Raw genomic sequence first — 25,052 nt, 5'->3', positions numbered from 1 at the left:
TGGGTTAAAACTATTTGAATTTATAAATCTTGTATCCTGGTGTATAGAGGTGATTTTCACTCAATTTCAAATCTCATAAAATTTCGAGGAAAACTTTTAAAATATATGAAAAGGTTATAATCTAATCATATCCCTAAATGGATTAATTTAACTACGACAAAACTCATTCTAAAAAAAAAAGATTCGGAGTATCTCATATTAAAACAGTAATAACTCTATACACTAATATCAAATTAAGATCATATTAGAGGCCTTAAAACCGTAAGAGAATAATCCAAAATATATCTAAAAAATATAGATAAATTCAAAGTCTAGATTACTCGAAGTAAATAAAAGGAAGATCAACCTATAATTCATAAGATCGAAACCCTAAGTATAGTAAGGAAAGAATTGAGTTTGTTTATCTCAGTCTTCCTTAGAGTTGAGGTTTTATGACCTTGATAGAAGCTAAGAGAATGGCTTAAGAAGGAGATAAAGGGTTATAGATTATTAGCTTATTAGCTGGGTAAAAAGGATGAGGTCAAAATTAAGATAGAAGCGCTGAAAAGATTACCTTAAGATATAGGGTTTAATTCCATTAGGCATTTTTTAATTTTTTTATTAATATAATTTTAATGTCATAGCAATTTTAATTAATTTTGATTTAGTTTGGACAAAGATGATATTTTTGATCTAAACTCATTTTTCAATCTCACTTATATATTTCAACATTTAATTTAATACTTCTCTTTCATTTGTATTCTCATTTAATTTTTTATTACTCGTAAGTGTCTTATTATTCTGTAGATACATAAGATTTAAAACATAATCTTTCTTATTTTAATTATATTCAAGCTTCAATATTCACTTAAAATCGATTATAATTCAATCATCATTTCTAGTTTATGCTTATTACTATAACTTAATCTCATTTTCAAGTCTGTTAACACACTTATTTGTACTATGCTTAATATAAACACTTATGTATACTTAGTCAATAATTTATATAACACTAAGAATTATATTTTTAAAATACATATAATTCAATCTTAAAAGTCAAAAATATGAACATATTATTATTTATCATATTTATTAAGCATAAATATCACAAATCATATCATAAAGTGAAGGTAATATATACATATTATTTATGCTTCAATTGATATGCTAATTATAACATGAGATCTAAGCACTATAATATTTTCTACGGTGAGCGGTGAAAGACCATATTTTTCTTTCGAAGAGAATGTATCTTTAAGCTGATACATAGTTATCTATGTATTTTTCTTATTATTACTCCTTTTTAGTATTCATTCTCCTATGATACCACTAATATTACAACCCAATCAAAATTCATGTATGATGCCAATTCAATCAACCAAACGTGTGTGTTCATGAATTGGCGGGAAGAATATTTCTAGAAATATTAAATCTATTTTTATATTAAAATAGAATGAAAGAAATATCACAATTCACATGTTATGTATGCATTAAAAAGCTCAATCCAATTATTCTCATCAAACGTAGACTTATTAATGAATCCTTCAAATCGAGCTCCAAAATTAAATTCCTCATTGCAATTAATTCCACATCAATTATAACTTAATGCAACCTAAGTTTTGACCACAACGAATAAACCAACATAACGAAATAATATCTCGTACATCTCTTTGGTCAGTCCCACGTATCACCTGCAATCCGTTGGTGTTGACGACGTTGGACCCCACGTGACCGCCACGTGGTGGCCGACGGTTCGCCAGCGAAACCATATAAGCCGAGTGCGTCGAGCCCAACCGACCACATCGCTGATCTCTCTCCTTCTTGCCCGATCGAGCTCTGAAGCAGAGGGGGGGGGGGGGGCGGGGGGAGCGATGGAGGTGTTCTACTACCTGGTGTTCGGCGGGCTGGCGGCGGCGGTCGCGGCGATGGAGCTCAGGAAGACGAGGAAGGACCGCGTCGCCATCTCCACTGCTTTCGACACGTTCAAGAACAACTACCTGTTCGTCTACTCCCTCATGATGGGTTCGTCCTTCCCTTCCGCTTTGGATCTCGCCTTTATCCAAATCGATTCGCGCGTTCGTAGGCACATCGGAGCCGTCTTTTGCCCGACCCGATGGATTCTAGAGTTATTCCCGTTTTCTAGTAGCTCGGTCACTTGGTTTCTTGGGATCTTGATTTTTCTGTTTCTTGATGTTTGATGTGAATGCCGGGTTTGAACCGATGAATTCTAAGGGTTGTTCCCGTTTTCTGGTACCTCGGCGACTTGGTTTCTTTGGATCTTCATTTTTCTGTTTCTTGCTGTTTGATTTTTTGATTTTTCTGTTTCTTGATGTTTGATTTGAATGCCGGGTTTGAACCGATGAATTCTAGGGTTGTTCCCGTTTTCTAGTAGCTCGGCGACTTGGTTTCTTGGAATCTTAATTTTTCCGTTTCTTGATGTTTGATTTGAATGCCGGATTTGAACGGATGAATTCTAGGGTTATTCCCGTTTTCTGGTAGCTCGGCGACTTGGTTTCTTGGAATCTTGATTTTTCCGTTTCTTGATGTTTGTTTTGAATGCCGGAGTTGAAGTAGGTTCGTATGATCGAGAAAGGGACGCTATTCTGAATAGATCCGAGTCTCGAAAAGTGACCAGACATCATTTTTGTCATCGTGGATCTTGTCACTGAAGGATCTGATTGAATTGCGTGTTTGGGTTGGTTTCCAGCCGGTGACTGGTTGCAGGGTCCGTACGTCTACTACCTCTACAGCCAGTATGGTTTCAACAAGGGAGAGATCGGCCGGCTCTTCATTGCGGGGTTTGGATCTTCCATGTTGTTTGGGACGATTGTGGGATCTTTGGCCGATAAACAGTGAGTCTTTCCTCGTCGATCGATTAAATTGCTCGAGTTCTTTCTGAGAGGCGTCTGCGGTTTTTGAAACTGAGTGCAGGGGTCGTAAGAGAGCTTGTGTCACCTACTGCATCACGTACATTGTCAGCTGTCTGACTAAGCATTGTCCAGAATACACGTCTTTATTGATAGGCCGGATACTGGGAGGAATCTCTACGTCTCTGCTTTTCTCAGCATTTGAATCATGGCTTGTTGCAGAACATAATAAGGTGAGGATGACCAACCACTACTAGAACTTTGAGGCTGTGACCACTTCGGTTATATAGAACAATGAGATTTTGTTCATGGCTTAAAGGGTTAAGCTGCTGGACTGAGATGAGATGTTGATCTTGTAGGAATTAATATGAAATAACTGTGACACTCTTTGTCTCTGCTATAAAACATCCCAACTCTAGCAGCTCTTTGACTTGTTCGATATTTCCTAGGTTCTTTTATATGTAGGTTTTGCTTCTTCAATTTGCTAGCTCGTCATTCACCCCCTTTATCTGCACCTTCTTTCTTAATCAAGATTTAATATACATTGTGTATCAAGACCATCTTGAATCATGGTTTATGATCAACAAATGATGACTTTTGGCCTGAAAGCTCTGTAAAAGGTGCTGTGCTGATGAGAGCCACGAGGGCCACGGCTTCATTTAACAGCCGGCAAGGCCTCCATGGAATGATAGTACTTGTACTTTCTTGGAGCCTCAAGATAAGCCGAGTCCATTCCTTAGAGTTCAACTGTTGGGGAATGCATAAATACTCATTTCTTTGGGTATGTGGCTCAGCTATGTCTAAGCCCTATATGGAATGATTATATGATTATGTTTGTTTATGTTTCGGTGGGTGTGCACTTGTGACAGAGTCACAGATATGAATATTCATCGACAAGAGTAATGATAGAAGCAATTCTATAAATTCATTTATTGTGCAGTTTCATCTGTCTACTAATCCCCAGAAGTTTTCACTTTATGTTTTATGTATCAGATCTCCTGCAGTTTTTGTTCCATGTATTAAAACATTGCCTATTGTATTTTGTATAATTGGTAGCTTAAAACTAGGATAAAATACTCTTTTCTGTAGCCAAGTTACTGATCTGACTAAATTTATTATCATAGGGTGTAATTAATATTCTTTTTTTTTTTGCGTAAAAGAATAAATTGTCATTACATAATGAGAATTAGAACTGCTAAACCATTGGGTCTGCTTGATCAGTAGGCTACAAGCTCATATGACATTAGTTTCCTATTCCTTGTTCTGATGAATTGGTCGTTGCCCCTTCCACAGAGAGGGTTTGACCCACAGTGGTTGTCAGTAATTTTCTCAAAGGCTATCTTTCTTGGCAATGGTCTTATTGCCATTGTTTCTGGACTTTTAGCTAGTTTATTGATTGATAACCTGGAATTTCATCCTGTGGCTCCATTCGATGCTGCTGCATGCTTCCTTACCTTTGGCATGGCTGTTATCTTGTCATCATGGAGTGAAAATTATGGAGATCCTTCTGAAAGCAAAGACTTGATCACACAGTTCAATGGTGCTGCCGCAGCCATTGCTTCCGGTAAGTGTGATTTAACTTCTGTTGACAACACCAGAATACCTTTTTTAATTTTAGGGCCATCAGTTGCTCTAATTGTTGTGTTGATAACAGATGAGAAAATTGCTTTGCTGGGTGCAATACAATCACTCTTTGAAGGTTCCATGTACACTTTTGTCTTTTTGTGGACCCCTGCTTTGAGCCCAAACGATGAGGATATACCTCAAGGCTTTATTTTTGCAACGTTCATGCTGTCTTCGATGTTGGGGAGCTCTATAGCATCCAGGCTGATGACCCATGCAACTCTTAAAGTTGAAAGTTATATGCAGATAGTGTTTGCGATCTCTGCTGTCACTCTGCTGCTTCCAATTGTCTGTAATGTAAGCCTGTTATTAAGATGTAGTACTTTTGAAAGTTTTCTTTTGGCTAATGAGTATTACTTCAACGCTACTGTGAAACAGTTCTTGGTAGCACCTTCTGAGCAAGGTGACAGCATATCTTTTGGAGGCTGCATCCAGCTCCTTGGGTTTTGTGTCTTCGAAGCCTGTGTTGGCATATTTTGGCCATCCATTATGAAGATGAGATCCCAGTACATACCCGAGGAGGCCAGGAGCACGATCATGAACTTCTTTCGCATTCCCCTCAACATCTTTGTCTGTGTGGTACTCTACAACGTAAGCATCGAAACTTTCTACCTCGTGATTATTATGTAATGAAGTTGAAATGGCTATGTGATAGCTCTATTATAAGAAGGAAGTCGCTGATTGACGATGCTGTATTTATAAGCATCATCGATACATATGCAAAAAAAGAATACAAAACACACTGCATTTTTCACAAGTGATTTACTTTGGGTTTTATGCAGGTAAATGCTTTCCCTATCACACTCATGTTTGGAATGTGTTCTATTTTCCTGTTCATGGCCTCAGTCTTGCAAAAGCGGCTCATGGTGATTTCTGACAGCCACAAATCAAGTAAGTAATACATGTTTTATCAATTAGTAAAAATGTGATATTGAATTATCATTGCAGCTTTTTTTTATATTATTATTATTTTCTTTGGCTAAATTTTGCCAAGCAAATCTGACCCTTTCATATCACACTACACTGGGGGTGCTTTCTTCTGCAGTGCCACAAGTTTGGACTGATATGATGGAGGGGGATGATGAGGCAGAGACTCTGAACATTTGAGCCCCTTAAGGGGGGGCAGTAGAGCACTCACAGTATGTGATTAAATGGTGAAGAAAGAATTTGGAGTTCATTTTTCATTTAGAAGCAGCAAAAATTTTCCAAATGGAGTGGTTTGTATCTGATTCTCTGTTCGATTTACACAATATAGAAATACATAGAGGCGTCTCCGTTTAGAGAGCTGGCCAAATAAATAAATGGTCATGCATTCTTATAATCCATTGGCTGTTCCATCTGCTATTCCAAATGTGGTCAAAACGTTTTGGTGGTTCCATGCTTCACTCGTCTGTTTGTGTTGTTGGTGCCCAAACACTTGTGTTGCCAACGTTGGCTCGTATCGCTACAACTTTCTCATCAATTAGTTTTTTTTGAACTTTTATTACTACGTAGAAAAATAAGACCTCACTCTCTCTCTCTCCGCCGCAGCTTAAATGGAAGTCTTGCTGAGAGCCCCCGACCATCGAGGAAATCTGAGCTGGTCGTGCATTATGGTGGTTGCAGTTCCAGTAAATCACCAGTTCGAAACGGATGATATATACCACTCCAAACTTGAACCGATTCAGTGAGTGATCACATGACCTCACCGCATAATACCATACCGAGTGGGCGTCTTATTTTTCCTCTTCCTCCACCATTTTTCTTCTTCCTTCCTTCCTTCCTCTTTTTTTTTTTTCTTCTCTTCCTTCTTCCTCTTTTCCTTCTTCTTCCTCACCGATGTACCGTGGACACATAGCACACCGCTCCTTCCTCTTTTACTTTTCCTCTCCTGGTATTGACTGACTGGTCGACACATCGCACACCGATATTGACTGATACGTGCCGATCCGATCAGATCACCATAATGATGATCCTTGCTACAATCACATTAAGAAAAACAAAACAAAAGAAACCTCAAATAATTTGAACTGTCAACCATGTCCTAACACAAAAGGATCGACCTCCGTGACTACAAGCTCGTTTAAAAATAAAAATAAAAAAACCATAAAAACTAGTTTGATGCAACCCACCCCATGAACGTCAAAACCGCCCTTAACAATTAGTTCAAACTTACTTTCACTTTCACAATCTTTGAAACTCTACAAAAATAATTAGAGAGAAAAAAAAAAAAGGAGTGGTCACACTATTCTCTCCTCTAATGCTGCCATGGACGTGTAACTAAAGAAAATATCATGTCCAGACAAGAGACAGCGCTTGTGTTACACACTTGCTAGCTTTGAGGAAAAATACATAGTCGTTCGATGCCATCCTTCTAAAGAACCCAGTAACATAACTCGAAGAACAACCTTCAACAATGCTTTTCTGAAGCAGCAACAAAGTTACTGCCCAACACAGTGATGATCAAACAGAATGTGCAGCGATTAAATTAAAAGGTAAGGAAGCCTAACTAATGTGAATGACTACCAACCAATGTTTCCCAATGGGTATTGATGCGCACAAAAACAAGTTGCCACCATTATTACAAGGTTCAAGTGGTAGGATGGTCTATGCACCATCTTTGCAACTTGATTCTTGCAACGGTTGAACTCTTAAAAACGATCCCAGGTGATTCACTTTCCAGGACAATCAACCAAAAATACGATTCAGATGGATGCCGACAAAGTTACTACAAAGAAACACAGGCCGCATGAACGGGAACTACAAACAGATGAGTGGAAAACGAAAACTAAAATTAAAAGGAAATATAACATCCATAACAAGAAGCTATGGAGAGAAAATACGTAGGCTTTTGTTCCTTATGATGTAGCTTTCATTGGAAGCAAAATATGACACAACAAATGTCTCAAGTGTCACCTATAATCAATAATTAAAAAAAAGAGCAATCAATTATTTCTACAGAAATAAATTTTATCAAGTACGAGATGCCTTCAGTACCAAATTCCGATAATGCATATCTCTATCAACAGAAGAGCACCCAAACTATCCTCACACAAGACTACATCTTGTCACCCGTAAAGTTCATTCCAAGAATGTCTTGAGTAGCCGTAAAGCTAATTCAATTAGGTTCAGCATGATTAAAAGATGTCCTTCCAGACTGATATGCATCAGATAATCCATTGATACCTAAAAAGGGTTTATTTATAATTTTCTAAAGTGCAACAACATAATGCAACATAATTTTCTACAGTTGAGCAAGACAACATACAACATGAACACTATTCCATTGCAAGATAAGAATCTAACTAGTTTCACAAAAGGTATGGAGTACCAGAAGCAAAAGGAGAACCTACTAATCAAAATCAAATTGTTCCCCACTTCCCCTCTCTCTTCCATGAACAGCAATAAGTGCCAATGGGATCTCCATTCTTATATTCAAAATCCAACAAGCAGATGTATGCTACTCGTCAATCCAAATGCGAGCAGCTATTTTCACAAGATATAATATGTCGATCAATTTGGTGCTAAGAAACTTATTGCCACAAATTTCTAATACCCTCCCGCCGTTCCACTGTTACGTGCAAGGTCAAAATTTGGCATGAGAAATATTGAAGGAAGAAAGAAAAAGAAGGGGGAAGAGACAGAGATCCAAACCAAATGCTATATCGGCACGTATCTCTTCAAGACCTGTTTCCCAGCTACAGCAGCGCCGACCATCAAGCCGCCAATGGCACCGGCGATGGCCGCCGATCGAGGCCCATTGGCGGCCTTAAAGAGGGCTCCGGTGCCGAGCCCGGCCAGGACGCTGTTGACCCAGTCGTCCGTATCCCTCGCGGCAACCATCCCGCTCTCGAGACCGGCGTACATGAGGCCGATGACGCCGACCCGGTTACCGATGCGGCGGCCATCCTGGCCACAGGAGTTCAGGATCCGGTTGATCCGGATCTTGAGCGTGTCGCCGGGCTCGGCGGAGCGAAGGGCGCGGCGGAGGCCGAGGGAGGCTCCCGCGACGGAGCCGGAGAGGTAGCCAATTCCTGTGTAGTAGGTGAGATTCTCGCCCCAGGAACGGCGCTGGGCGAGGGACTCCTCCTGGAAGAGAAACTCCGGCGAGGTCGGGAGGTCGTAGAGGGTTCGGTAAGGGATCTGGAGGTCCTGGTAGGGGTTGTAGAGTCGCCTGTTACCGGAATCCTGGCGGTGGTCAACGTCATCTCCACCGTGTATTCCTGGATCCGCCATCGGAACTCTTCCTTTCGCCTCTAATCCCTCGGGTTCCAACTGGAAGGAACACGACGAGAGAAAGGGGCGGCGAAGAAGGCGAAGGCGAAGGCGAAGGCGAAGGCGGTGGGGTGAGGAGAGTTCCAATTGACGAGGGTTTGTCTCACTCTAATTACAGAAACGTCCCTCTTGAGTCTTCCGGAAACAGCAATGCTTCGTCGACCCAGTTGGCCGCCACCCGATTCTCCTCACGTGCCTGTTTGGCTATTACATGTATACCTTGATATTTCGATCGCTGTACTTATAAATTATAATTACTTTTAATATTTTGATCTCTATATTTTTAAAAATTATATTAAGATCATTGTATCTATAAAAATAAAATATTAAATCATGTATAGAAATCATGATTCACTTTTGTAAGTATACTAATCTCAATATAATTTTAAAAATTTAAAGATTAAAAATATTAAAGATAACTAATTATAATGGATAATATGTAATTAATCCTACATAATAAAAGCATCAAAATTTTTGATAAAATATTATTTTATTTTTAAAATATATTACAAATTAAAAATAAGATAAATTTAATGATTAATATTTAAAAGTATTAGATTTAATTCTCATATATATATATATATATATATATATATATATATATTATTAAATATAATATAATATAATAATATAGATAAGAGTGGGACAAGGACAAAAATGAAAATGGGTGAGGAGTATTATACCCATCGCTGCCTTATATGATAATAGAAAATATCTTCGTCTTTATTTATTCTCTCATTTTTATTTCATTGAGAGTGGATTCTCATGAAACTTATACTCACGAGCATAATTAATACATCCGAAGGTGACCCTAAGTGTTAGATTTTCTTCTACCAATATATTACGGACTTAATTGGTTTTATCTAAATTATGTTGTACTCTTATGTTTCTATTCGTAAAAGGTTAATCTCCTCGAAACCTCTTATGAGCTATTAGGAATTTACAAAAGAGAAGACAAATAACTATTTCAGCAAACACTTGATAAACAATATAAATTATAAACATAAACTTTATAAGATATAAACAATTACACGATAAAAGGTTTCATGATCAATAAGAGAAATTATATGAACTTAACGAAAACATGGTCAATGATCATAATGAAAGAGTATTGGTAGATATATGCTTAGAAATGGTTGGTGCATTTTCTGCAATTAGCTGAAGATTTCTTTTATTTTATCTACTAATTTCTTCCACGAGCAGAGATGAAGTGAGAAACTAAGTTTTCTATCTGATAGAAAAACTTGATAGCCTGAAACAAGTAGTTCCTACATTAGTCACCTGTATGAGTACATACCACTTGGTCTCACCACAACAACTTGCCAGTAGCTTAACACCAATATAGACCATAAAAGTTCAATTGAGGAATACAACACATTGATCATCATACAAACTTTCAGCTATAGATGTATCCGTATGTGATAGAAGGCAATACAAAGACATTGAGAAATGAAATTTTTTCATCTGATGGTTTCCAAAGGACTAATACTGGTCGATTTCCAATAAAAATCCTACTATACAACTTTATCGATATCTGTAAGACTAGCAACAATCTCTCAAACCTTGGACCTTCAAGTTCAAAGCAACAATCTATGCCATCTTCTGCTTATGATCATCAATCCAGCACTGCTTCCTGCTGATGTACTTCAGAACTTCATCAATTAGCACCACAGGTGCAGAAACTAAGATAACCAGAAGCCACTCGTTCAGGCTCAACGGAACAATGCCAAAAATACTTGCCAAAAAGGGGACATAAAGAATGACAAAATGCAGGCCAAATGAAACCAGCATCGCAAGAAGGAGCCAAGGATTCCTCCATGGTGGCATCTGAATTAAGCTATTGTCTTCTGAAAGGGCATTGAGAGAATTGAACATCTCAATTGCTACTAAAACAGATAGTGATAAGGTCATTGCCTTAACTTTCCCAACAGTGAAGTAGTCACAGGGATCTGCCAAAGATATTTCACGATCACCAGCCAAGAACGGATTAGGCAAGAAATCGGTCCATGAGGAGCATTGTCCCCATGAGCGGAGTTCAGCCAAGGAGATGATTGTGTGGCCGTCACTTGCAAGATCTATACCCATGAAGGATGGCTGCGTGTACCACATGACAAAGACACCAACAGTTGCTAAGCCAACATATGAACCGATCACCTGATTAAGGAAAAACAGACATTAATCCATGACCAATTTGTACACCACAAGTAATTGATTGATGAAAATGGAAGTGACAGCTAATGACTTATTTCCAAGCTTTCTACCTCAGTGCTTAAATGTCTATGATAAGAAACTATCATGATTTATCTTGAAAAGCAATAGTACTTAGAAAATCATAAGAACAAACTAACAGCAACACATGTTAAGATGAGAATAATATACAGTAATTTCCTCTACTTTTAAACATCTATGTTTCAAGAGATTGTCCAAAACTCAGTAAAACTTAAATGGCACTGTCTCATGTTAAACCTAGTATTTCATTGTTTTGAACACACATTATTTAGGGAACTTACTCGGTTAAATTTTAAATCTGTGGATGTGGTTCTTCAATCAAGAGTGCAGATTTCATCATTTAAAGGAAACTACAGAAAAGCTTAAACATGAAGCATTGTACTTACCATATAACGGAAAAGAACCCAAGAATTGATAAGAGCATCATTGCTCTTGCGGGGTGGTTTCTGCATAATATCAACATCAGCAGGGTTAAAACCCAGAGCTGTTGCAGGAGGCCCATCTGTGACCAGATTGACCCAAAGAAGCTGAACCGGTATTAGGCATTCAGGTATGCCAAGTGCAGCAGTCAGAAAAATGGATATCACTTCTCCCACATTAGATGAAATCATATACCTAAACAAAAAATTTGTATAAAATGAGCAGAGCCCATAGAAAGTTAGCAAACTGAAAGATGCTCAGAAAGATACCTGATAAAAGATTTCATGTTGTTGTATATAGCACGACCTTCTGCAACAGCTGAGACAATCGTACTGAAATTATCATCTGCCAAAACCATATCAGCAGCTTGCTTTGCTACCTGAAACAGATACAAACTAGAAACTGTCATTTTAGATCAATTGTATTTCAGTAAATAGTGGTGGAACTCCTAATCCTAGTCCAAACATAAGCTTGAGAGTATAATCAGTAAAAAGACCTTTTTAAGGTACAGAAGAATATTTCAAAATTTCTAAACAGTACTTCATGATTACCAAGATAGAGAAGTTGGTACTAGTTAGGAATATGCCTAAGAGCAGAAAAAGCTTAAGAACTGATACATTACAAGTTCATCTCCAAAGTAATCTCTAAAGAACAATATTACAATATTTATTTTCAGATGGATGATTTGATAATGTTTTCTTTAATCTTACTCCTTCCATGTAAACATTACATAACAAGAAGGCTTGACACCAACAGAATTGGAACACCTAACTTCTAGATTGTGCACATTGCACCTTAAACACTAGCTTGTCATCTCAAATAAATTTGAAATATTATTTACAAGGCTCATAATGTTCCACTACTTTCATAAGGAGAAGTTGCTTAAATTTAAGGCATCAAAGAATAACATGCTTCATTTACCTCGGTTCCTGTTATACCCATAGAGATACCAATATCAGCTAGCTTTAGTGCAGGTGCATCATTGACACCATCTCCAGTCATTGCAACTATCTCACCCATGTCCTTCAGTAGCCGCACAATATCTTGCTTATGCCTAGGCTCGGCACGTGAGAAAACTATACCTCCAGGCTTTGACAAAATTTCTATTTGTTTGCTAACTGGAAGAGCCGTGAACTCTTTGCCAGTAAAACTTTTTCCTTTGAGGCTTGTTTTGTCCAGAAACAACCCAATTTCCTGGCATACTGCCTCTGCTGTGGACTTGTTATCACCAGTAATGACCATAACTTTAATACCCGCACAGTTACAATCTTCAATGGCCTTATGAACTTCATCACGAGGAGGGTCCTACTCAAATTTGAAAGATCACAATTATCAGTCCACAGAAAAATATTTGCAATTCAGAGTAGTTAAAAAAGCAACAGTGAAGACTACAACAAATGATAAGGAATAAATCAAGAACTTTACCCTCAGACCAACAACTCCAACAAAAATTAGATTACTTTCAATTTCAGAGTAGTTAACAGGATCAAGCAACCACTTGTGAGCAGGATGAGTTTCTGAATTGTAGTCAGAGAACTCTCCCAAGTCGTCTTTAAATGCAAATCCCAAACATCTTAATCCCTTCGAACTCATCTCATGTACATTCGACATTATTATTTGTTTACATGCTTCATCCAGTAGAGCAAATGATCCATCTGGAAGCTGAACATGAGAACTCCTCTCTAAAACACTTTCGAAAGCACCCTGACAATGACAACCAAATGAATGCAAAGAGGACAATATCAGATGCTGTTAAATATTACCATCAAGATAAATACCTCTACATAAATGTCAAATACAATAAACTAGATCAAGCAGTTTCAGCAACACTGTATGCTTCAATAAAAATTATCTCATGCTGTTGTTGATCTAGTGAAACTGACAAACTTCTTGTGAAAAACTACTGAGTCATTTGATGGGAACACTAATTCAGGTGATGGCGATGGCACAATCGATAATTAAATACAACTGCAATCTCAGACCTAATTGTTTGTGTTGGTTGTGTATTGGCTGTGTATTTGTAGTGTATAATTTTTTCTATGCATTAGATACATATGAGGGCTCCACCTTTACCTGAACTTTGCATTTCTATGTACTCAACAATTCACTTCTCAATGAGTGGAGGATTACATCCTTTTAACACAAAAAGAGATGCTTCATTAACTAATGGGCACAAAAAGTTAAAACTATGCCTTAATTTTGGAATATAGAATGTTACAATAATCAAATTGCAATGTAAGTAAATCAGAAATATTAAGCACCTTCACAAGAAGACGGTTACTTCCAGTTGATTCACGGACAATAACACTCATAGACTTACGCACTCGGTCAAACTCCAATGCTGCAATCCTTTTTGATCTCTTTATCCACCATTCACAACAGCCTGTCTTAAAAAAAAGTGATAAAGAAAACAAAATTTATTGGGGGACCATTACAATGTCAAACAACTTAGATGAAACATGTTTCTTCTCACCTAATTTTACAGTAGTATGGTTGATGGAAAAGTCAGAAGCAAACTCTGCATCATGAATTCTGCTCCTTGCCTTTGCATCTGGAAGTCCCATCTTCTCAACCAGTACCTTAAAGAGAGGACATCAGAAACATTTTATTGAGCATCAGAAGAATAAATATATAAGGAACCATAAGAGACACAAACACTAACATGAAAATTGAGCAGAATCGTAAAAAGTAAGAAAAGAGTCATTTGTGGCAACTTTTTGCCTCTTTGAAATGCATAACAATTTTTTTATTATCTAAAGGTGAGAACACTGAGGAAATCTGCAAAAGATGGTCAAGAATAACATCAAAATCGGGTACCTAACTTACTGTGCAGCATAAGCGATAATTAAGGACCCCCATTCAATTCTTTATCATCGATCTGCCACAAGCAGTAAGCTGTGCACTCAACCAATATGCAACTATTATGTACTTTGCACTAGTTATCCCTTCTATGCACATAGAAATTTATCAACTACATGCTTTATTCACTAATCATTAATCATTCGGTTCCATTATGGTTCTTTGACAACTCTCCATTCAAATATCTGAAAACAGGATGTGAAAATTCATCACGTCATGAGTTCAGGAGCAATGTTGAATTAGTAGTCATCAGCATATAATTTATGCATATGGGTACCTGCTTCTATGATAAAAGCGAAGCCACTATTAGGTAAGGCACAAACCTTGAGAGCTGCCTCAGTAGGCAAACCGATAGCTCGGAAAAGATAACCTTCACGATAAAGTCCAGCATCATTGCAAACAGCACATATCTCTGCCAAAGTCTGCAAGCTATCATCCATGTTGCACTTGCTCCAGCCAATGATTCCTCCATCCTTGGGGTTGTATGTTGTACCATCTACACGAAACACTCGAGTAGTGTAGAGCTTCTTACCTAGGGTAAGAAATTCATTCACAGACATCTGGTTGGTTGTAAGAGTTCCAGTCTTATCTGAGCATATTACAGTTGTACATCCTAGTGTCTCCACGCTTGGAAGCTTCCGAACTATCGCATGCTTTTGAGCCATCTTCCTTGTACCCAAAGCTAAACAGGTTGTGATTACAGCTGGAAGACCTTCAGGAATAGCTGCCACTGCAAGTGCCACTGCTATCTTGAAATGATAGGTACATTTCTCAAAAGAAAAGTGAAAATTCCACACTGATGTATTTGAGTTGTCCCAAGTGATAAAATTTTGATAGTTGATGACCCAAACTATCAAGCAAACTGTTCCAATTGCAGTAGTTAGCCTTTCACCAAACTCATTGAGCTTCTCTGTCAGGGGTGTGTCTTGTTCCTCCTGTGAAGCTTCACTGATTTGAGTCTGAATCTTTCCTATTTCAGTGTCCATTCCGATGCTAGTGACTATACAAATACAGCTACCATTGACAATAGTTGTTCCTGCAAACAGCATGCAATCTTTTGCTTGCAATTCACAATCATCTACAAAACCAGGGCTTGTTCCTTTGAGCACAGGCATGCTCTCCCCGGTCAATGAACTCTGCTCAACCCTCAAAGTCGACATAGTCAGAGTTGCTATTCTCATGTCGGAAGGGACCTTATCTCCAACCCTCAACTCCACGATATCCCCTGGAACTAGCTCTCGAGCAGGCAAGTCGGGAACACAGCGTCCATCTCTGCGAACCTTGGCATATTCACACTGCATGTTCTTCAGGGCTTCAAGAGCCTTTCCAGCACTAGTCTCCTGCCAGACACCCACAATTGCATTGAGCATAAGAATCAAAAGGATAACAACAGGTTCCACATACACCTCAAGCCCAGTGTGGCCAGATTCATTTCCCTCCAGGTAGGCTAGCGTAAAGGATATAAAGGCTGCAATCAGTAGGATCTTGACAAGCACATCATCGAACTGTTCTAAGATGAGAAACCACAAAGGCTTTCCCTTCTCTTTCTTGAGTTCGTTCCACCCATACCTCTCCCGCCGTGTCTCAGCTTCAAAGGAGCTTAAACCCTTGCTCAATTTGACATTGTACTCCTTCAGGCACCGCTCCACGGACCAAGACCAAGCTGGGAATAGCTTTTCCTCCATATATTAAATGTTTTTAATGACTATACTTGGCTGTTACCAGAGAAGCATTTAATCAAACAGTAAGTGATCGATCGACGAAGCATACATAAAAGTATCATCTGGAAATTCAAATGAGAAAAGAAAACCAAAACGTGGTGAAATTACACAGTAGGATCAATCAAAAACAAATGGAACATTGTAAAATCTATACAGGCCATCTCAGAGAAGCATTCAATCAAACAACAAGAGCTCTTCAAGTACGTAGCAAACACAGTAAGTCTCGTCTGGAAGCTCAAAGTTGATAAAAACGATCAAACCTTGATTGAATTACACTGTAGGATCAATCAAGAATAAGCTAACTGAGAGTTGTCAAAATGCCTTTTCTCCCTCCCAACTTGATCCAAAATGTCTTTTGGATCAAGCATTAGGAAGCAAAAAAAAAAAAACAAAGAAGCATACAGAGAGATGGATTCCAAATAGGAACCATTAATGTACTCTGTGATCGCGATACTCTGTATACATCCATCAAAGTCTTACGACGCAAAACGAACAACACAGAAGAAGCAACAACGACCCTCAGATTAAAACAGATGGTAACGATCATTCTCCTTTCAATACTCTACCTTGCCAAGCCAATCCAAGTAATCCGATGAAAGCATGAGCAATAAGAGAATCAAACAGCCAAAAGAAACGATCTTTTCATAAGAACATACGAAAAAGTAAATCATTTATCCCGTGGGCAAGGGTTCGATCATACTCTACCCACGCAAACTGGAACAGCTTCCCGGAACTGCAGGGGTTACAGCAGTACAAAACAGAGAGCAGAATAGTAACTATACCTCCCAAAAGAACCCCTTTTCCTCCCAAACTCTCAGAAAATGAACCGCATTAACGCAAAATAGCAACTAGCGAGAGTATGGAACGAAGTTGCAATAGCAGTGAGAGTACAAAATAGGCCCCAAGGAAAAGGAACGGAAGGAAGAAAGGTACGAAGAGAAAGAGAGGATCCCGCACCTTCGTGGGATGGGACGCGGCGCATTCATTCGCATGGGCCGAAAGCAAGGCATCGGTGTCGACCAGAGTGGAGAGGGGCGCGGTGACTTCCTTCTCTCTGCCCGTAAAGATACTACTCGAGCATCATCGAACAAAATTCCCAAACGATGTGATGATGATAAGCATTTCCTGAATTCGAGTACGAGAACAGAGTGTTGATGAAAGGTTCGATCTTCCTGAGGAAGCACAGGCAAGTTTAGCTGGAGCCAGGTATCAATTTGTCGGACTTACGTAGATTGTCCTACATATTTAGAACAACATTTTATGAAAGATCTACTCCAACAACCTCCAGATGTAGAATTCAGATTGCAACTTCTGTCGCTCATTGCATTGGCTCAGACTTCAGAATTGAGCAGTAGATGAACTAAAACAGCATAGAAGGCATTTATGACAGACCGATTCGATTCTCTTGCTCCTCTTTCTTTCAAGCGCTCGCTGACAACCCGAGGGCTTGAAAGAAAGGTAACACTGGGAGGAAACCTACAGTTTGACTTCATGTCATTGGTTCCGTTATATTCGAAAGAGTTTAAAAGATCCATTTTAATTCTTATAATTTTGATTATTTAAATTTTTATGATTTATTCGTGCTAAAATAATACTTATATTTTTAAAAACATAACATTTTCAAAATGACATACTAACTCACAATAAATCATTAATATAATGATATATATTTTAAGTTTAAAAAAGATGAAGGTTTATTTCATTCATATAGTTTTTGTCATGGACCATTAAAGTTTTTATGGTTTCCTCGTCGCTCATTCTCCTCTTGGGCATTTTCGTCCCCATCGCCTCTCACTTTGTCCTCTCTTGTGTCCTCACCCATCGCGTCTACAACGTGATGGTCCAACTTTCCCTTACCTCCGCCTCCGTCTCTCCTATCTTTGTCTCTTCGCCTTTGTCCATCGTTACGACCTCCACCACTTTCTCTTCTTTGACAAGATGGACCTTAACCCTTTTTTAAACTTAAATTATATATGTCATTATATTAATAATTTATTATAAGTCAGATGTAAGTAGATTCTAACATCTGTTAACTCAAACTTGATGGGAGGGGCTTATTTTAGACATGAGTAAACTATAAGGGTTTAAGTGATCCATAGTTAAAACCACAAGGGCTAAAATGAATCTTAACATTTTTTTAACTTAAATTATATATATCGTTATATTAATAGTTTATTATGAGTTAGTATGTTACGTAAGTAGTCTCTAACATCTATTAACTTAGACTTAATAAGAGGAGCTTATATGCTACGTTTTTTAAAATATATAAGTTATTCTAATAATAAGTAAACTATAAGGACTTAAGTACTTTAATCAAAGTTACAAGAGTTAAAATGAACCTTAAACTATATTCTATATGATTGTACTAAAGAGCTTTAGAAACCTTTACATCTACGGTGCAACTCAAAATCTAATATCTAAGAGAATGCCAAAGCAATGGGTGCTTTTAAACGATTGGTGTTTCTTGAATTATTTTAGCTTAGGATTAGTCTCTAACATGCTTTCGCAAGTGAGAAAATAAGTTTATTGTATTTAGTATTAGATTCTGTGTATATGATTAGATTTTAATTATAGTTATCGATCAAGTGAAAGAAATTTTAATTACGATAAGATTTTTTAGGAGATGAACTTAATAAAAGGAACTCTCCTGATTATTACCGTCTACTCTAGTATATAAATAGATATGACTATATATAAATATTTGGATATAGAGATGACGAAGATACATAATATTATTGAGATATAATAAATATTTTCTTATTTTACCTTAGTTACGTGAACCATTGAGAAATTATGGATATTCTTTTGTCTGTTCCTAAATCCATCACTCATGATGATTTTGTGAATGTTAAGAATAGATGAGAAGACATTCTCTTGTAGATCGCATTATTATAACTTTCCATAAAGATATACTCGTAGATCATATAAATTTTTTTTGAATAATATTAAAAGGTACGTATGCTAAGTTTGATATATAATTGTTTGATTTTAAATTTTAATATTAAAAATTTTCACCTAACAAAAGTATAAGGATGGTTTTTATGGTATCATTTAAATCTTTTACAAATTTCATGTATATATGTTTTGACCACCTTCTTCTGTCGAATGAAAAACTAAGAAAAGAAAACAGTGAGGAACTTGAATTATGTTTTACTGATCAAGCTGAAACTACATGAACACCAGTGAAGAGTACAAACCAAGATAATAGATGTTGCATATACGTAGAACGAGTTTCTGCTAATAGCTGTTCATGATTGGTGTTTGGGAATAGATTCCCATGAAAAAACTTGTAAATCAGCACATAAATATTTATGATCGACAGTACCACCAAAATGGAATTGGAAGTGAGATTTAGATTATCAACACCCAAAACCACTGTCACATCAGGCAATATCAAATTAATATATGACTCCAATGAAGTTGCTCTGTGCTTTCCTTTCTCTCAATAGTTCATCTTTTATCCCACTTAATGGTATGGAATCAACTCAAGAAAATTTTTGAGTGTTCATTGAGGTTCAATGCGGAAGAAAGAGAAATGGTTTCTTATTTTTCTTACGAATCGGTCCACACTACGAATTAGTCAAGTTACATTATTTCTACACTATGTTATAATATGTTCAGCAATACCTAAAAAACATACAAAAATATTATATTATATTTCTACTCTGTTATAGTATTTTTGTAGTGTTGTTGAAAACAAAAACACTATGTTTTTTTTACTGTGTTATAGTTTTTTCTTGTATTGCTAAAAACAAAAACACTATGAATATCAACATAATGTTTTTACAAAAAATATTTCTTAGATTTGTCTAATATTCTTATATTAGTAATTGTTGAATTGATTCTTTTTTAATATTCTTAGATTGGTCATTAAACACTATGCTTTTTTTATTATGGGCGAATTAGCAGAAAAAGCTTTTTTTTGGGGGGGTTTAATTACAGTTTATACACCTGCAATTAAATTTACACAAATTATTAGCATTATGTCGTCGTCATTATCAATCTAATATTCTTAGATGTTGACGTTGCGACGAATTGTAGTTGCGCTGTGACTGGAAGCCGCTAGTGGTCCCCACGAGTGGCCCCATTTGTTCTCCAATGACCGTCCAGGTTCGATGTGATGCGTAACGTCTTGCTTGACCAACTAGTGGTCCCCGCTGTAGTTCCCAATTGGGTTTGGGCTGTGTCCAATTAGCGTCAAAGTCGGTCCACTACACGATTTAAGACGGCTTAGCGCCCCTCATCGGAAGGCGTTCGTTTATCCTTGGCTGGTCGCTTCGCATCTCTTGGGTACGATTAGGGTTTGCTACGGTCGTCTGTTCTGGTCTTCTTTTCCTTCAGTTAGGGTTCTTCTTTACAGCGTTCGATGTCGAATCTGATGTTCGAGTACCTTTGTTGATCGGTTTGGTTCTTGCTTCTTATAAATATACCTCGCACGCAGATTTGCTTCCTTCGTGATCGGTTCGGAACGATGAGGCCTGTTTTCGTTGGAAATCTGGAGAGCGATACTCGCCATTCCGATCTCGATCGGCTTTTCTCCAAGTATGGAAGGGTAGATCGCATCGACATGAAGTCTGGTAGATTCCTCCCCTTCTCTTTTTCCTTTCTTCTTGTTTGGTTTTGCTCACGTTCAATAGCCGGAAGGGCTTAAGTGGCTGCCTCCCTCTTTTGTGGAGTTTTGTCTCAAGTAACCTTCTTGGAGAAAAACGGTGTTAACCATGGTTGGTTTTTATTTTATGGTGTTAGTCTGTGCTTTTAGGAGATTTGGTGAATCTTTTTGGATGCTCCTATAGAACCTTTTTAGCAGAGGAGCATTGTGGTTTATGAGGTTCCTGGAAAGATTAAAAGAAAGCCTATCTTAGGGTAAAAATTTTGTAGACGTGACTAACCATTTTCTTTCTTTGGGAGAAGCTGCTGGTTTTCTTAAAAGTATACATGCCATTCTTGTTGCTCCACATGGAAAGTAGATGACAGTTTAAAACACAGTTGCTGCAACATATTTTGTTCTTTTATTATTGATCTGCTTGGAGTCAGAGCTCGTAGTTGTCGAATAAATTAAACAATCCCAAGAGATTATTGCTTTTTGTTTTCCTTGTCTAATCGGTTATCAGGTGAAAAGCTCAAGTGTCACCATCTAAGTTTAAGTTAATGCACATGTTTTCATAAAATAACCATTTTAACATAATCTTATGGTAGAAGAATGAGCATTTAACTGACAAATATATGATAATACAGGTGTTGCTGTCGTACAGCAGTGTATCTTAGATATCATTATATAATCTAACCGAAGCAATATATGCACATATAAATTACAAGATCATATAATTCTTATCTGTTGATTACCTTTAGTTTAGATAATGAGCTTTTAAGGTTATAGGTGAGTCACTGTTTTTTAACAATGTAGATAATTGACAGGGCACAAGCAAAATTAAGTATATCGTAAAAAGGGATCCCTGTGTAGTTTTGATGAGTTTTGGTTCTGGAGGACAATTGCAATGTTAATAACCTTACATTATCAATTTTAACAAAATATTCTAAACACGGTATTCTTCATTACTTTGTTAAACATACCAAATATATTGCTGGAGGTTGCTTTGATATCTTTCCAGAATGCACAAAGATAAGATGTTTCAAAAGTTTAACAAAAATGCTATTAAATTGCATCCACTCACAGCATGGGTTGCTTTACATGTCACATCACAGAGTGTTTTGTCTTGAGAAGACCAGAACTGTAATACCTCTGTGAAGAATGCCTATATTTAAAAGTTTGCTTTGATGCAGGAACTACTAAGGACGCTGAGCTCTTTCTAGGCTCTCCAAGTTCCATGCAAAAACCATCCATGTCAAAGGAAACCTTTCTTTCAGAACATCAACTCCTCCATTATGCAACCGCCACTCTTCATTTGCATCAAACAAACACATGTTAGGATCTGCTTTGCTTAAAGTTGTTGCCCAAGCTTGATTGTTGAAGAATCGTACCATCATGCCATGCCTTCAGATCATATCATCATGCCATGCCTTCAGATTGTATCATCATGCCATGCCCTCAGATATCATCATTACATGCCAATTGAACGCTTGCTCTATTCGGGGGAAGCATATTCAGCAATGACTTCTTACCTTGGTTTTACATATACGAAATCATGTTTTAGTTGCCATCATATCAGATCTCCATTTTTCACATTCTTAAGGTTCATCAGACCTACAGATAAATGCAGGTGTAGTATTTCTGATATTTCTTGCTTTCCTCAAGCTTAAGAAATCAGTTTTGCATGTGATACTGTTAAGAGAAAAATGAAAATGACCAACAAAATTTTATTGCTCTCAATATAATTATATTTGTCTTTGGCAGGATATGCTTTTGTTTATTTTGAGGATGAGCGTGATGCTGAAGATGCCATTCATAGGCTTGATGGTATACCTTTTGGTTATAGTAGACGCAGGCTGTCAGTCGAGTGGTCAAAGGTAATATGCTTTCTGACTAAAATTTTCTGTATACAACCATAATATATTTATAATGCAGTTGAATAGATGTATTATCTGCTGATGTTTCAGGATCATGATTTGATCATGAATCTCTTAAGGGACTTCATAGGATCATAAACAAAGGTTGCATCATAAATCAAAGATTTATAGATTTGATGTGTGTGTGTGTGTGTGTGTATACATGCGCATATGACGATTGATGGATACCTGAAAAGCATCAACCAGCATATTATTTTATTTTTCAAGGTCTTGTGGCACTATTATGAAGCTGACTGGGTTGTTTGTCATGCCTCACTAAATGAAAAAGATGGTCAAATTCTGGTTGAGTCAAAAATTCACCAAAGGATTGTCCCAGGCACAAGGCTCCCATTAATACCCTGCTTTGGCAAGGGTTTCGATGTACCTAAATTTTTTGTTCCCGTGGTATGAGTCAGACAGATATTGGTTTTGATCCAGAAAGTACAATTTACGCTATGAGCTGACTGACCCTGACAACTTTGGTGTCTTCAAAATTTTCATATTATCTCACCCTAACCTGTGCTGATCTGTTGTTGTACTGGTCTAATTTTTCAGCAGGGAGGACGTGGACCAAGGGATCGTGATGGTTCCAGGCCAGCAGCAAACACGAGGCCTACGCGAACTCTTTTTGTTATCAATTTTGACCCAATTCATACAAGGGTCAGGGACATTGAAAGGCATTTCGAATCTTATGGGAAGATTTTAAATGTTCGGATCAGAAGGAACTTTGCATTTGTTCAGTTTGAAACCCAGGAGGAAGCCACAAAAGCCCTTGAATGCACCAACCTTAGGTTCGTTCTTTCTGCTCTGATCTTTTATGCCCTAAATTTTTTTCCACCAGTTTCGTGTGAATTGATATTTATGACTATGGTTTCCCTCGTCATCCTCAGTAGTAAAATTAGCATGATGTGTATGGTATTCATGGATGTTTGCCCAGTTTTTATCTGCATATGTAAATGATATTGCAGGGACTGCTAATTCATATTGCAGTGACTGCTGCAAATATGTCTTCACTTGATCATGATACTTTACATGCAATTTCAATAATTACTTTTGAAGCAACTGTTGATGCTTTGATTATTTGTCTTCATGTTAGCGACATTTTGGCTTGAAGTGTGAAATTCTGACAATCTCTTTTTCATTCTCAAACAGCACTACGTTAGAACATATTTTCAACATGGTAAATATGTTTTCCTCAGTGTTGATGTTTTCTAGTGTTCTCATAATCATTAGTTGGAGAATCTTAGCCTTTTATTTTAGAAGTGCATTAAGAACATATTGTTATGAATGATTTTTTAATCAAACCTTGTTCTCTCTTTCCTTAATTTATTAAACATATCTCCTATAATTCTGAATTTTGTGTTAATGCTTCATTCATGTACCATGTACTAGCAAACAATCAACTTTGCAATGCATCAGAATTCAGGATGAAGTTAACAGAGTGCAGTTAAATGAAATTAAAAAATAACTCAGCCACCCATTTAAGAACTTTAGTTTTCCCTGTTAAAATCACAATAAGTTGTTGTCATTTGCGGCTGTGAGCTGCTGCAAAAAAAGGAGGGGCCGAGTTGCTAATTTCTTGCAGCTTCTTTAACTGAAATATGCATTTTTGCAGGATTGTGCTGACTATATCCTTTTTTTTTAACCTTTTGGTTTGGCAGCAAGATATTGGATAGGATGGTAACAGTTGAGTACGCCTTTAGGGATGATGATGATGGTGACGTGCGTGATAGCCGAGGTGGTTATGGGAAGCAGGATGATAGGGCATATGGACGCTCTGACAGCCCAGGATACCGAAGGGATCGACCTAGTCCTGATTATGGACGTGCAAGGAGTCCTGTCTATGACCGATACAATGGTCCTTCGCATGATAGGAGTCCGGAGTATGGTCGTTATCGAAGGTGAGGACTACAAATCGTTGAGATATGAAGTGTTTGTAGTCGGAGGCATTTGAGATTGACATTTATGGCATATTGATAAGAGTATCTCAAGCTTTTTATTCTGTAGGTTGTTTTTAAAATTCCACTGTGACATATTTCCATTGCTCAACTTGTTGATCTCATCTGCTTTTCTGGATCACAGCCGCTCTCCTCCTGGTCGAAGATCGAGGACTTGAAGATCATGCAGGGGATGTGAATGAAGAAATTTTGTGCTGGTTCTGTTGTTGATTGCACTTGTCGTTTTTAGACATCCTGAATATTATGCATATGATACTGCATAGAATGTCATGGCTAGATATTAGTTTCTTTACTTAAAATCTGATGATTGTTATGTTGGGTGACTCTTTGCTGGCAACTTGTTCGGTGTATTAGCTGTTTTAACCTCTTGGAATGCTGGTAGCATTTATATTTGCCCGTTTAATTCCTGTTATGAAGAGCTGCTAGGAACACTCGAATACAAGCCTAGTGTTGTTGTGGTTGGATAACCACGATGTGGTTGTGATGGAATGTGCTGGATAACCACGATGTAACTAACGATGAGGATTGTAACCATGGAACCAAAGCAATTGGACGGAGGCCATTTTCCAGTTTTTTCCTCTGCCCATTATGGATGTTCTAGTGAGCATGATTTGCTCATACATCTGGGTTCAGTTTCC

General features: G+C 37.5%; 4 protein-coding genes across 8 annotated transcripts; 2 read left to right on the top strand and 2 right to left on the bottom strand.

Moving 5' to 3' along the window:
• The first annotated feature begins 1,823 nt into the window (after positions 1-1,823).
• Positions 1,824-5,854, top strand: LOC135634666 (uncharacterized). Its single transcript, XM_065145134.1, has 8 exons — positions 1,824-2,001; positions 2,687-2,831; positions 2,911-3,079; positions 4,140-4,410; positions 4,501-4,766; positions 4,848-5,060; positions 5,252-5,360; positions 5,515-5,854. Exons 1-8 carry the CDS (start codon positions 1,851-1,853, stop codon positions 5,574-5,576), a joined length of 1,386 nt encoding a protein of 461 aa, XP_065001206.1. The 5' UTR covers positions 1,824-1,850; the 3' UTR covers positions 5,577-5,854.
• Positions 5,855-7,627: 1,773 nt separating this feature from the next.
• On the bottom strand, positions 7,628-8,895 carry LOC103975927 (mitochondrial import inner membrane translocase subunit TIM23-1-like). The gene is made up of 2 exons (XM_018818674.2): positions 8,103-8,895; positions 7,628-8,019 (listed from the first exon to the last, which is right to left on the bottom strand). The coding sequence occupies exon 1, from the start codon at positions 8,682-8,684 to the stop codon at positions 8,109-8,111; it is 576 nt and encodes a 191-aa protein (XP_018674219.2). The 5' UTR covers positions 8,685-8,895; the 3' UTR covers positions 7,628-8,019; positions 8,103-8,108.
• Positions 8,896-10,049: 1,154 nt separating this feature from the next.
• LOC135581725 (calcium-transporting ATPase, endoplasmic reticulum-type-like) lies at positions 10,050-17,402 on the bottom strand. Of its 3 annotated transcripts, XM_065147094.1 has the most exons (10): positions 17,235-17,402; positions 16,910-17,124; positions 14,555-15,946; positions 13,846-13,951; positions 13,634-13,755; positions 12,798-13,076; positions 12,294-12,677; positions 11,642-11,751; positions 11,339-11,567; positions 10,050-10,877 (listed from the first exon to the last, which is right to left on the bottom strand). In XM_065147094.1, the coding sequence occupies exons 3-10, from the start codon at positions 15,914-15,916 to the stop codon at positions 10,314-10,316; spliced, it is 3,156 nt and encodes a 1,051-aa protein (XP_065003166.1). In that variant the 5' UTR covers positions 15,917-15,946; positions 16,910-17,124; positions 17,235-17,402; the 3' UTR covers positions 10,050-10,313. The 3 variants fall into 3 exon arrangements, with proteins under 3 accessions (XP_065003166.1, XP_065003167.1, XP_065003168.1); XM_065147095.1 differs by lacking the exon at positions 17,235-17,402 and having other exon boundaries at positions 16,910-17,168; XM_065147096.1 differs by lacking the exons at positions 16,910-17,124; positions 17,235-17,402 and having other exon boundaries at positions 14,555-16,761.
• A 2,730-nt stretch (positions 17,403-20,132) lies between these two features.
• On the top strand, positions 20,133-24,727 carry LOC135637067 (serine/arginine-rich splicing factor RS31-like). Of its 3 annotated transcripts, none has more exons than XM_065149433.1 (6): positions 20,133-20,242; positions 20,394-20,529; positions 22,305-22,417; positions 23,012-23,247; positions 24,118-24,357; positions 24,539-24,727. In XM_065149433.1, the coding sequence occupies exons 2-6, from the start codon at positions 20,424-20,426 to the stop codon at positions 24,570-24,572; spliced, it is 729 nt and encodes a 242-aa protein (XP_065005505.1). In that variant the 5' UTR covers positions 20,133-20,242; positions 20,394-20,423; the 3' UTR covers positions 24,573-24,727. The 3 variants fall into 3 exon arrangements, with proteins under 3 accessions (XP_065005505.1, XP_065005506.1, XP_065005504.1); XM_065149434.1 differs by having other exon boundaries at positions 20,175-20,292; positions 23,015-23,247; XM_065149432.1 differs by having other exon boundaries at positions 20,175-20,292.
• Positions 24,728-25,052: the final 325 nt, after the last annotated feature.

This window comes from Musa acuminata, chromosome BXJ3-4 (genome assembly GCF_036884655.1).
Source record: "Musa acuminata AAA Group cultivar baxijiao chromosome BXJ3-4, Cavendish_Baxijiao_AAA, whole genome shotgun sequence".
NCBI lineage: Eukaryota > Viridiplantae > Streptophyta > Magnoliopsida > Zingiberales > Musaceae > Musa > Musa acuminata.
The sequence above is the reverse complement of the archived record's forward strand: the minus strand, read 5'-3'. Positions and strand labels throughout refer to the sequence as shown.